General features: G+C 41.8%; 1 protein-coding gene across 1 annotated transcript in view; it reads left to right on the top strand.

Moving 5' to 3' along the window:
- LOC118401180 (voltage-dependent calcium channel subunit alpha-2/delta-1) overlaps nucleotides 1-12,508 on the top strand; it is an 80,757-nt gene that overhangs the window by 34,780 nt on the left and 33,469 nt on the right. The window contains 6 exon segments of the mRNA XM_035798476.2: nucleotides 1,140-1,202; nucleotides 4,322-4,425; nucleotides 6,586-6,672; nucleotides 6,844-6,911; nucleotides 7,021-7,053; nucleotides 7,159-7,230. Coding sequence (XP_035654369.1) covers nucleotides 1,140-1,202; nucleotides 4,322-4,425; nucleotides 6,586-6,672; nucleotides 6,844-6,911; nucleotides 7,021-7,053; nucleotides 7,159-7,230 — 427 coding nt within the window.

Below are 12,508 nucleotides of genomic sequence, written 5' to 3'. Positions count from 1 at the left end.
ACTGCACATGGGGACAAAGATCATATTTTTTTGAGAAATGTCCTCTGGTCTGATGAAACAAAAATAGAACTGTTTGGCCATAGTGACCATTGTAATGTTTGTAGGAAAAAGGAGGAGGCTTGCAAGCCGAAGACCACTATCCCAACCATGAAGCACGGGTGTGGCTGATTCATGTTGTGGGGGTGCTTTGATGCAAGAGGGACTAGTGCACTCCACAAAATAGAAGGCATGAGGGAGGAATATTATGTGGATATATTGAGCAACGTCTCAAGACATCAGTCAGGAAGCTAAAGCTTGGTTGCAAATGGGTCTTCCAAATGAACAATGACCACAAGCATACTTCCAAAGTTATGGCAAAATGGCTTGAGGGCAACAAAGTCAAGGTATTGGAGTGGCCATCACAAATCCCTGACCTCATCCTAGAGACAATTTGTGGGCAGAACTGAAAAAGCGTGTGCGAGCAAGGAGGTCTACAAACCTGACTCAGTTACACCAGCTCTGTCAGGAGGAATGGGCCAAAATTCACCAAAATTATTGTGGGAAGCTTGTGGAAGGCTACCCGAAACGTTTGACCCAGGTTAAACAAATTAAAGGCAATGCTACCAAATACTATTTGAGCGAATTCTATTCAAGTGTATGTAAACTTCTGACCCGTGGGGATGTGAAGAAAGAAATTAAAGCTGAAATATATAATTTCACATTCTTAAAATAAAGTGGTGATCCTAACTGACCTGAGACAGAGAATTTTTACTAGGATTAAATGTCAGGAATTGTGAAAAACTGAGTTTAAATGTATTTGGTTAAGGTGTATGTAAGCTTCCGACTTCAACTGTATATTGAACATATATTGATGCATTCATTATACCATAGACACATGTTTGTCCATTATAATCCACACACACTCAAACAAACCAAATCAATTTACTGAACAAACAACTCTATTCAGAATTAGGACATCATGAGAAGTGACTCTCCGGAAATATAGCAATCTGTTTTTAAAGTTTCTGGACACAGAGGAACAGAAAGAACACGCTCGCTCACTCTCACTCAGTTCATGCCTCTTTCTGAATTGTCTCGATGGTCCCTTAGCCTCTTTTGTTGAACTGTGATTGGTTTCTGTGTGTTCTTTCGGTTCCCAGGCACGGAGTCCTGGCCAGGTTTGTAGCCACTGACGGAGGGATCACTAGAGTCTATCCCAGAAGGTACACTCAGATTTCTCCTTCTCAGTCCTACACTATTAGTTAGTTAGCCTCATGCTCCCATACTATACAGTATGTGCCTTGGCCAACTATTGTATAAAGCCATGAAAACAAATACACTGGCACGATTCGGTGTTATGTAGCAACATTTGAAATGGTTTATTTTTTTAACGTTGGATAAAAGTAGAGACTCAGAGATAGAAAATGTTATATAATACACTACAGTTGAAGAACAATGGGGAAGTAATTCTGCTTTGAAAGTTTATAAACTTTCTTTATAAACCAGAGTTTTGAGAAAATATCCCTTGAATGTTTTCTTACACCTACTGGAGAGCTCTTCTTTGTCTACACCCAGTCGGCATCGTTCACACCTTCTTAAGCCTTTGCCCCACCCATCTCTTTAAGGATTCACATGTGAGGCTACTGTATGTGCTGAACAGAATACAGCAGTGTACTAAATAACCAAAGATTTCAAGACTAAAGGCTTGTTTAACCTACGCAACATTGTCGCAGTGACATCATGAACATTTTATTGTCCTCCGACATAACGACAACTTGTCATTGTCATTATGAAAAAGTATAAACACAAAAACAACAGGCTGCATGAGTAGCCTGGTGGTCCAAAATAGCACAATTGGTGTATTAGTATATGTCAATCTAGCAAACCAGGCAACTAACAGCAACTTTCTAAACAATGTTTTGGTTCGTTTATAGCTTGTTAGCTAGCTAGCTAACGTTAAGTTATCTGGCTGGCCAGTTCAAATAATGACCATATCAGAGTGTGACGAAATAAAAGCAGGGCATTCTACCAGAGACTTTCAGAACTTGGACACTGTCTCTTTGGCCTAACGTTGTATCCTGATTAGACTTTGTTGCAGGTCATGATGTTCATCACATTACTGTCTCTGGTAAACACACGCTATATCAAATAAAATCAACGTTTATTTGTCACATGCACAGGATACAGAAGGTGTAAACAGTACAGTGAAATGGTTACTTAGTGGAGTCTTTTGTTCTGACATGTGACCTAGCGAACCTAACAATGAACCATAATCTCAACTCATAACATTGCTACCATGCATAAATCTGCAGTTATGCAAATGGTTCTGAGATACAAATAATATTACTACACAGATCTTACACGTAACGCAAGCTAGCGAGCCAGCCAGCTAACATTAGCTAGCTAGCTAACAGTACACTTTAACATACAATGAAAAATACTTTCTGAAAAATAAATGTAGCTAGCTAGACTCTCTTACCTGTGTACATGGATGAACGCTTCTCCCTCTCTGTCAAGGATGCCATGGTTTCCCTTAGTTTGAAGATGTAATCTGGAGACAGGTGTTTTATAAATCAAATCAAATTGTATTTGTCACATGTGCAGAATACAACAGGTGTAGACCTTACATTGAAATGCTTACTTACAAGCCCTTAACCAACAATGCAGTTCTGAGAAAATACTAAAAAAAAGTAAAAGATAAGAATAACAAATAATTAAAGAGCAGCAGTAAATAACAATAGCGGGGCTATGTACAAGAGTTACCGGTAAAAGGCAATGTCAATGTGCGGGGCCACCGGTGTTGAGGTAATTGAGGTAATATGTACATGTAGGAAGCGTTATTAAAGTGACTATGCAAAGATAACAACAGCGAGTAGCAGCAGCGTTCGGGGGGGGGTGCAAATAGTCTGGGTAAGTCATTTGATTAGCTGTTCAGGAGTCTTATGGCTTGGGGGTTGAAGCTATTTAGGAGCCTCTTGGAACGAGACTTGTCGCTCCGGTACCGCTTGTCGTGCGGTAAATAGAGAACATGGAGTCTTTGACAATTTTTAGGGCCTTCCTCTGACACCGCCTGGTACAGGTCCTGGATGGCATGAAGCTTAGCCCCGGTGATGTACTGGGCCATACGCAATACCCTTCTGTAGTGCCTTGCGGTCGGAGGCCCATACCCATACCAGGCAGTGATGCAACCCGTCAGAATGCTCTCGATGAACCATGCTACTTTGTAGTACGATTCAACGAACAACGCAAAATAGCATGGTTCATTGAGAGCCGATGAGACGGCAGCCCTCCCCTCCGGTGCCATCTTGATCTTTTACAACAGCCTTCTGTGTGTTCTATTTTCAACTCCCTCCACATATTTGCAATCAAATGCCAGAATTTTCTCCATCTCCTTAGCTATCATGCTCTGCTTCCACCAGGCACACTCCAATGATTTCAAAACTGTCCTTCAGAAAGTGGAGAGTAACATTTTTGCATTTCTTTGTGATATCTTTCCATTAATACGAGTTAGAAAGGATTACCTACTGAGCATGTTATAGACAGAAGCGTGCTACATCGCCGACCAATCCTAACTTATCTCTCGGCACATCCAGCCCATCCATTATCTCAGCCAATCATGACTAGCGGGAACGTTCTTGTCTTTTCCTGTGGCTAAACCAACTATGCTCGTAATTGTTTTATATTTTTTGTATTTACAGTTGGCATACAAGCTTGTTATTAGAGCATAGTTCACATTTTCCAGAAGGCATTTCTAACAAAAAAATGCATTTTGATCTAAAATCTGTGTTTAAAATGCCTCTCTGTGAAATAGCAATGCACGGCATACGCCTAGTTTTCTGAAACGAGTCACAGATAGGAGTTGGCTAAAGCACAAAGCCATTTTAAAGGTTACAGTGTTTTGGATATGGTGGATATGATACTGTTTTACTCCCCAACTTGTTCAGCTGGCTCTGTTCACATTGCATGGACAGTTAGTCCTCCTAAATCACCAGAACATGATTCCCATCCACACATACACTGGAGACATACTCAGTAAATATGGACTCTCTCTTTCCCTTCCTCCCCCCCTCTCCCCCGTCCCCCTCTCTCTTTCTTTCTCTCTGCCTTGGTGATTGTTAGAGTACAGCAGTTAATCACAGAAAAAAACATTGAAATATTTTCATATAAAACATACATATTTTTTTCTTTATCTCTGGGCCAATTCTATTCCATTTCCCCCCATGCTTTGTGCTTTGGGTGTGACTGTTATATTTATCAAAGTTTGGCCTCACATTTGAATAAATCTTTCAGACATCTGTATCTTAAAACGTTCTGTATGTGTGCACGTGCGTGTGTGTTTCAGTGCTGGGGAGGAGTGGACAGAGAATACCTAGACCTATGACTCAAGTTTCTACAAGAGGACTCTGGATAACGACATCTATATTTTCACTGCTCCATATTTCAACAGTATGTACACACACACACACACACACACACACACACACACACACACACACACACACACACACACACACACACACACACACACACACACACACACACACACACACACACACACACACACACACACACACACACACACACACACACACACACACACACACACACTGATCCTCTCTTCAGTGTGGTCTTCCAGCAAATCCCGGATAGCCTGCTCCACTGGACATGATAAGAGATGAGAGGCCTTCTAGTCCTCCTCTATCTTTACTTCCTTTCTCTGCTGCTCCCTCTCATCTCTCTATCTACCCCCCTCTTCTGTCCCACCCCTTTCTCTTCCCTCTCTCTCACTCTCTCTACTCACTATTTTAACTTATCTAATGCTCTCTGCTACTTTCCACTCACCTTCTCTATATGTCCCTGTGGTATTGCAGCAATCTACAGATGAAGTCGGAAGTTTACATACACCTTATCCAAATATATTACATTCAGTTTTTCACAATTCCTGACATTTAATCCTAGCAAAAATGCACTGTTTTAGGACAGTTAGGATCACCATTTAATTTTAAGAAAGTGAAATGTCAGAATAATAGTAGAGAGAATGTATTTATTTCAGCTTTTATTTCTATCATCACATTCCCAGTGGGTCAGAAGTTTACATACATTCAATTAGTATTTGCTAGCATTGCCTTTTAAATTGTTTAACTTGGGTCAAACACTTTGGGTAGCCTTCCACAAGCTTCCCACAATAAGGTGGGTGAATTTTGGCCCATTCCTCCTGACAGAGCTGGTGTAACTGAATCAGGTTTGAAGGCCTCCTTGCTCGCACAAGATTTTTCAGGTCTGCCCGTACATTTTCTATAGGGTTGAGGTCAGGGCTTTGTGATGGCCAATCCAATACCTTGACTTTGTTGTCCTTAAGCCATTTTGCCACAACTTTTGAAGTATGCTTGGGATCATTGTCCATTTGGAAGACCCATTTAACTTCTGGAGATGTTGCTTCAATATATCCACAATTTTCCGCCCTCATGATGCCATCTATTTTGTGAAGTGCACCAGTCCTTCCTGTAGCAAAGCACCCCAACAACATGATGCTGCCACCCCCATGCTTCACAGTTGGGATGGTGGTCTTCGGCTTGCAAGCCTCCCCCTTTTTCCTCCAAACATAATGATGCTCATTATGGCCAAACAGTTCTATTTTTGTTTCATCAGACCAGAGGACATTTCCCCATGTGCAGTTCCAAACCATAGTCTGGCTTTCTATGGAGGTTTTGGAGCAGTGGCTTCTTCCTTACTGAGCGGCCTTTCAGATTATGTCGATATAGGACACGTTTTACTGTGGATATAGATACTTTTGTACCCGTTTCCCCCAGCATCTTCTCAAGGTACTTTGCTGTTGCTCTGGGATTTATTTGCACTTTTTGCACCAATGTATGTTAATCTCTAGGAGACAGAACACTTCTCCTTCCTGAGTTGTATGACGGCTGCGTGGTCCCATGGTGTTATACTTGGGTACTATTGTTTGTACAGATGAACGTGGTACCTTCAGGTGTTTGGAAATTGCTCCCAAGGATGAACCAGACTTGTGGAGGTCTACATTTTTTTTCTGTGGTCTTGGCTGATTTGTTTTGATTTTCCCATGATGTCAAGCAAAGAGGTACTGATTTTGAAGGTAGGCCTTTAAATACATCCACAGGTACACCTCCAATTGACTCAAATTATGTCAATTAGCATTTAGAAGCTTCTAAAGCCATGACATCATTTTCTGGAATTTTCCAAGCTGTTTAAAGGCACAGTCAACTAGTGTATGTTAACTTCTCTGTGCTTTCAGTGTGCTTCATTTAGCTTCACATACAGGGTAGGCAGGCTTTTGCACTTTTGGGACTATTCCATTTGTTTCCCATCTGCAGCTGTTCTGTATGTGCTGCTACTGCATTGCCACAGACACATGACCATTTACCCACTTAAAGACCTAGAGACCAAACAAACAAATATGATATATTCTATCATATTTGTTATGTCATGAAACATGATTTTCACCAAATGGGGTTTTAAAGCCTCACACAATTACTGTCACTGTCATTGTCATGCAAGTGTCACTACATGTGAATGTGTTGACACTCTTACCTCTGCTCTCCCTCACTCTTCCTCCTTCTGTCTCTGCTGCAGAGAGCAGGGAGTCAGGCTATGAGTCAGGTATTCTGGTGAGCAAGGCTGTAGACCTCAACATAGACAGAGTCAACCTCAAACCGGCGGGTGAGTGGACCGCCCCCATCTCCTTAGCTGGGTGCTTAGTTGTTGTGTTGGGTACTTCTGAATTAAACTGACAGCCTAGAGAATTAGATGAAACATCCATAGCTCCTTTTGTACAGGAATATTCAATAACATGTTTTTGAATATCCTTTTTGTTGTTTCAATTTCCTGTAGTGGTGGGAGTGAAACTAAACGTCTCTGCCTGGATGAACAGCTTCATGAACGCCACCATCAAAGTCAACGTAAGAGAAACACTTTCTTTCGTTTAGGATTTCTTATTCACATCACATTATGTTTGCTAAACTTGTGACCATTCATTCATGATGGTGTGTGCTTTTATGGCGTTTGAAGGATGAAATCTGTGGCTGTCTGAAGAATGATAAGGTACAATGGCCTATCTCACCCTTGGAAAATCTTTAGAAATGTTGATTATGTTCTATACTGACTGATGTTCTCTTTCTATCTGTCACTCTCTCTCTCTCTCTGCAGCATGTTGACTGTGTCATCTTGGATGATGGAGGCTTTCTGCTGATGTCCAATCAGGATGAGTATATCACACAGGTGAGTCTCTTGTCACCTAATCAGATTGCTCTGTCACAGACATGTACATTTGTCGTACCAGAGAAGGGTCAACAGTCTGTCTGTTGGTCTGTCTGTCGGTCGGCAGGTTTCCCAGGCCTAGTTCTGGAATAAAAACATGGTACATTTTTGGGACAGGGAAACTAGCCTTTATAAAATGTATTGACCTGATCTGTATTTAGCTAACTACTCTGACTAGCCAGATAATATTTTGTTGCCTGTTTCCACAGACATTTCCTTTGCGTCTCTAAAACTCTTTAATACCAATGTCATATCATGTTTGGCATGACAACAAACAAAACAGAGTTTTTAAAGCACAGATCTAAGCGATAATGGCTCCATCGCATCTACAGTATTCTGAAGTTAGTAGAACATAAACCCATAGTCCCAAAGCCAAGACAGTCCTTTTGGAATGAGAACTGAAAGGTTTTTGTGGTTTGGCTGGCCACCAGATCTCTTCTCCTGCGCCTCTCTCCATCCCTGCATCATCTGATCTTTTTTTATTTTATTGTATTTCAACTTTATTTAACAGCGAAAGACCGTGGGTCTCTTTCGCAGATGAGCCCAGCATGAACACATCAATAAACAACAATGAGATTATTCATACAGTATCTACAGTATATATACATCAGTTACACAATACATGAAAAGCAAACACGATAAGCAAAACACAATCGAATAAAACAAACACATTCTTCAGTAAAAAGGCCCTCTAACGTCTGCATGACTTGCCCTAGAGGCACCAACTCCACCTATTTAAAGCAGATTTACCTAAATCGGTGTAGTTTGACAGGATCTCCAGGGTTAGCCATTCCAGAGTCTTTGTCTTGTAACTTAACAATGAAGTAAGGTATGGCGGAAGTTTATGCAAGAGAGCTTTATTGAGAAAAAATGTGCAATGCATCGATCTATAGCAGGGATGGGCAACTTTGATGGGTGTTGGGTCCTCAAAAAAAAATATTATTTTATCATAGGGGGCCACAGTAGCTCGCGGGTCTGTGTGCCCACATCCATACACGCACATGTCGTCAGAGCCTTAGCCCTTTGGGGACCCTAAGCAAAATATTGTTTCCCCCACCTTGCTATCAAACATTTTAGCGACCCCCCCCCTCCCCCTCTTGACAGCAGAGAGAAACAATTGTTTTAGAGTACATTTTCCGTAACTCTATATATTTTTCCATGGGGCATAGAGAACATGTAACAGTTGTAAAGAAAGTTTGCTACAAATCCATACATTTTGCCATGGGGGTGAGTGAGAGAAAATTGAGATTTTAAATTGTACACATTCTGCAATAGGGTGGGGAGAAATGTTTGCTGTTTTTATATGATATCAGAGTGAGAGTGACCAACAAAATGAATAGGGGCTCACCGGTCGGTAATTTGACCATAATTACTACACATTTGGATAGCTAGCCGCTAGACAAACTTACTGTACCAATAAAGAAATACAAAAAGTTGAGAACCCGACTGAGTATTCTGCCCGCCTCACATTTTGCAATTTTATAACTAATTTCAGCCAATTCTACAAATTTTGCTTAGGGGAAATGTTTCAGTTTTACAGATTTACAGTTCCTTCGGAAAGCCTTCAGATCCCTTGACTTTTTCAACATTTTGTTACATTACAGCCTTATTCTAAAATTGAGTGAATAAAAACATTTCCTCAGTCATCTACACACAATAACCCATAATGATAATGCAAAAAAAGGTTTTTAGAAAAACAGAAATACCTTATTGACGTAAGTATTCAGATTATTTGCTATGAGACTCGAAATTGAGCTCCAGTGCATCCTTTCCATTGATCATCCTTTAGATGTTCCTACAACTTGATTGGATTCCACCTGTGGTAAATTCAATTGATTGGACATGATTTGGAAAGACACACACCAGTCTATATAAGGACCCATAGTTGACAGTGCATGTCAGAGCAAAACTAAGCCATGAGGTAGAAGGAATTGTCTGTAGAGCTCCGAGACAGGATTATGTTTAGTCACATATCTGGGGAAAGGTACCCAAAAATGTTGGCACAGTGGCCTCAATCATTCTTAAATGGAAGATGTTTGGAACCTCCAAGACCCTTTCTGGAGCTGGCCGCCCGGCCAAGCTGAGCAATCAGGGGAGAAAGGTCAGGGTCAGGGAGGTGACCAAGAACCCGATGGTCAGTCTGACAGAGCTCTCGAGTTTTTCGATAGAGATGGCAGAACTTTCCAGAAGGACAACCATCTCTGCAGCATTCCACCAATCAGGCCTTTATGGTAGAGTAATCAGACGTTAGCCACTCTTCAGTGAAAGGCACATGACAGCCCACTTGGAGTTTGCCTAAAGGCACCTAAATACTTTCAGACCATGAGAAACAAGATTCTCTGGTCTGACAAAACCAAGATTGGAGGATACCTGGCACCATCCCTACGGTGAAGCATGGCGGTGGCAGCATCATGCTGTGGGGATGTTTTTCAGCTGCAGGGGCTGGGAGACTAGTCAGGATTGAGGGAAAGAACGGAGCAAAGTACAGAGAGATCCTTTATAAAAACCTGCTCTAATGCTCAGGACCTCAGGCTGGGGCCAAAGTTCACCTTCCAAGAGGACAACGACCCTAAGCACACAGGCAAGACAACACAGGAGTGGCTTCGGGACAAGTCTCTGAATGTCTCTGAGTGGCCCAACCAGAGCCCGGACTTGAACCCGATCAAGGATCTCTGGAGAGACCTGAAAATAGCTTTTCAGCGCTTTCAACGCTCCCCATCCAACCTGACAGAGCTTGAGAGGATCTGCAGAGAAGAATGGGAGAAACTCCCCAAATACAGGTACCCAATAAGACTCAAGCAGACGCAATGCTGTAATCGCTGCCAAATGTGAGTAAATGGTTTCGAAAACGTGTGTTAATGTGATATTTCTGTTTTTTATTTTTAATGTATTGGCAAACATTTCTAAAATACAGTTTTGCTTTGTCATTATGGGGTATTTTGTGTAAATTTATGAGAGATTTTTAATATTTTTTAATAAATTATAGAATAAGGCTGTAACGTAACAAAATGTGGAAAAAGTCATGGGGTCTGAGTACTTTCTGAAGGCAATGTATTTCCTGCAATTCTACACATAGGGTGCGGAATTTTTTTTTCAGTTTTTAATTTGGATATTGATCCGCGGGCCTGCAAAAGGTCGCCAGTTGCCCTTCCCTGATCTACAGTAGACGAGACTTGAAAGAGGGCAAACCTACTTTCTGATACAAAATGCAATGATGTGTATCGGCCAAAGTAAAGTTCAATACACTATGAAAAACTATGTCCAATGGCTTCAGTAAAGTGGCAGCTTCATTCACATAGACGATATCGCCATGGTCAATAACCGGATTGAATGTTGACTGAAAGTTTAGTTTCCTGGTATTTAAAGAAAGACGGGACTTGTTCTTATTACAGAAGCCTACACAAAAAATGTATCTTCAACATGCTTTTTGAAAGACATATTTTTCGGCAATCCAGATGCCCAGATATTTATAAGCGGGGTCACAATGAATGAGAGCACCATGTGGTTTAGCCACAGAAAAAGTCAGGAACCTTCCCGCTGGCCATGATTGGTTGAGATAATGGATTGTCTGTGAGATTAATTCGGATTGGTCTGCGATGTAGCACTCTTCTATCTATAACATGAGCTGCTCAGTGTGTGTAGGTAGACCTTTCTAATGTGGAATTTTTGAAAGATATCACAGACTGAAATGTTTTTGCTAATGCTCTCCACTTTTCTTTTTTCACCTTTATTTATTTAACCAGGTAGGCAAGTTGAGAACAAGTTCTCATTTACAATTGCGACCTGGCCAAAATAAAGCAAAGCAGTTCGACACATACAACGACACAGAGTTACACATGGAGTAAAACAAACATACAGTCAATAATACAGTATAAACAAGTCTATATACGATGTGAGCAAATGAGGTGATATAAGGGAGGTAAAGGCAAAAAAAGGCCATGGTGGCAAAGTAAATACAATATAGCAAGTAAAACACTGGAATGGTAGATTTGCAATGGAAGAATGTGTAGAGTAGAAATAAAAATGATGGGGTGCAAAGGAGCTAAATTAATTAAATACAGTAGTGAAAGAGGTAGTTGTTTGGGCTAAATTATAGGTGGGCTATGTACAGGTGCAGTAATCTGTGAGCTGCTCTGACAGTTGGTGCTTAAAGCTAGTGAGGGAGATAAGTGTTTCCAGTTTTAGAGATTTTTGTAGTTTGTTCCAGTCATTGGCAGCAGAGAACTGGAAGGAGAGGCGGCCAAAGAAAGAATTGGTTTTGGGGGTGACTAGAGAGATATACCTGCTGGAGCATGTGCTACAGGTGGGAGTTTACCTAGCAGGGTCTTGTAGATGACATGGAGCCAGTGGGTTTGGCGACGAGTATGAAGCGAGGGCCAGCCAACAAGAGCGTACAGATCGCAATAGTGGGTAGTATATGGGGCTTTGGTGACAAAATGGATTGCACTGTGATAGACTGCATCCAATTTGTTGAGTAGGGTATTGGAGGCTATTTTGTAAATGACATCGCCAAAGTCGATGATTGGTAGGATGGTCAGTTTTACAAGGCTTATGTTTGGCAGCATGAGTGAAGGATGCTTTGTTGCGAAATAGGAAGCCAATTCTAGATTTAACTTTGGATTGGAGATGTTTGATATGGGTCTGGAAGGAGAGTCTAACCAGACACCTAAGTATTTGTAGTTGTCCACGTATTCTAAGTCAGAGCCGTCCAGAGTAGTGATGTTGGACAGGCGGGAAAGTGCAGGAAGCGATCGGTTGAAGAGCATGCATTTAGTTTTACTTGTATTTAAGAGCAATTGGAGGCCACAGAAGGAGAGTTGTATGGCATTGAAGCTTGCCTGGAGGGTTGTTAACACAGTGTCCAAAGAAGGGCCAGAAGTATGATCTCGCCATCACGGTTGACAACTCCATTGTGTCCTCCTCCCAGAGCGCTAAGAACCTTGGCGTGATCCTGGACAACACCCTGTCGTTCTCAACTAACATCAAGGCGGTGGCCCGTTCCTGTAGGTTCATGCTCTACAACATCCGCAGAGTACGACCCTGCCTCACACAGGAAGCGGCGCAGGTCCTAATCCAGGCACTTGTCATCTCCCGTCTGGATTACTGCAACTCGCTGTTGGCTGGGCTCCCTGCCTGTGCCATTAAACCCCTACAACTCATCCAGAACGCCGCAGCCCGTCTGGTGTTCAACCTTCCCAAGTTCTCTCACGTCACCCCGCTCCTCCACTCTCTCCACTGG

The sequence above is a fragment of the Oncorhynchus keta genome, chromosome 22 (assembly GCF_023373465.1).
Source record: "Oncorhynchus keta strain PuntledgeMale-10-30-2019 chromosome 22, Oket_V2, whole genome shotgun sequence".
Classification (NCBI taxonomy): Eukaryota; Metazoa; Chordata; class Actinopteri; order Salmoniformes; family Salmonidae; genus Oncorhynchus; species Oncorhynchus keta.
The sequence above is the reverse complement of the archived record's forward strand: the minus strand, read 5'-3'. Positions and strand labels throughout refer to the sequence as shown.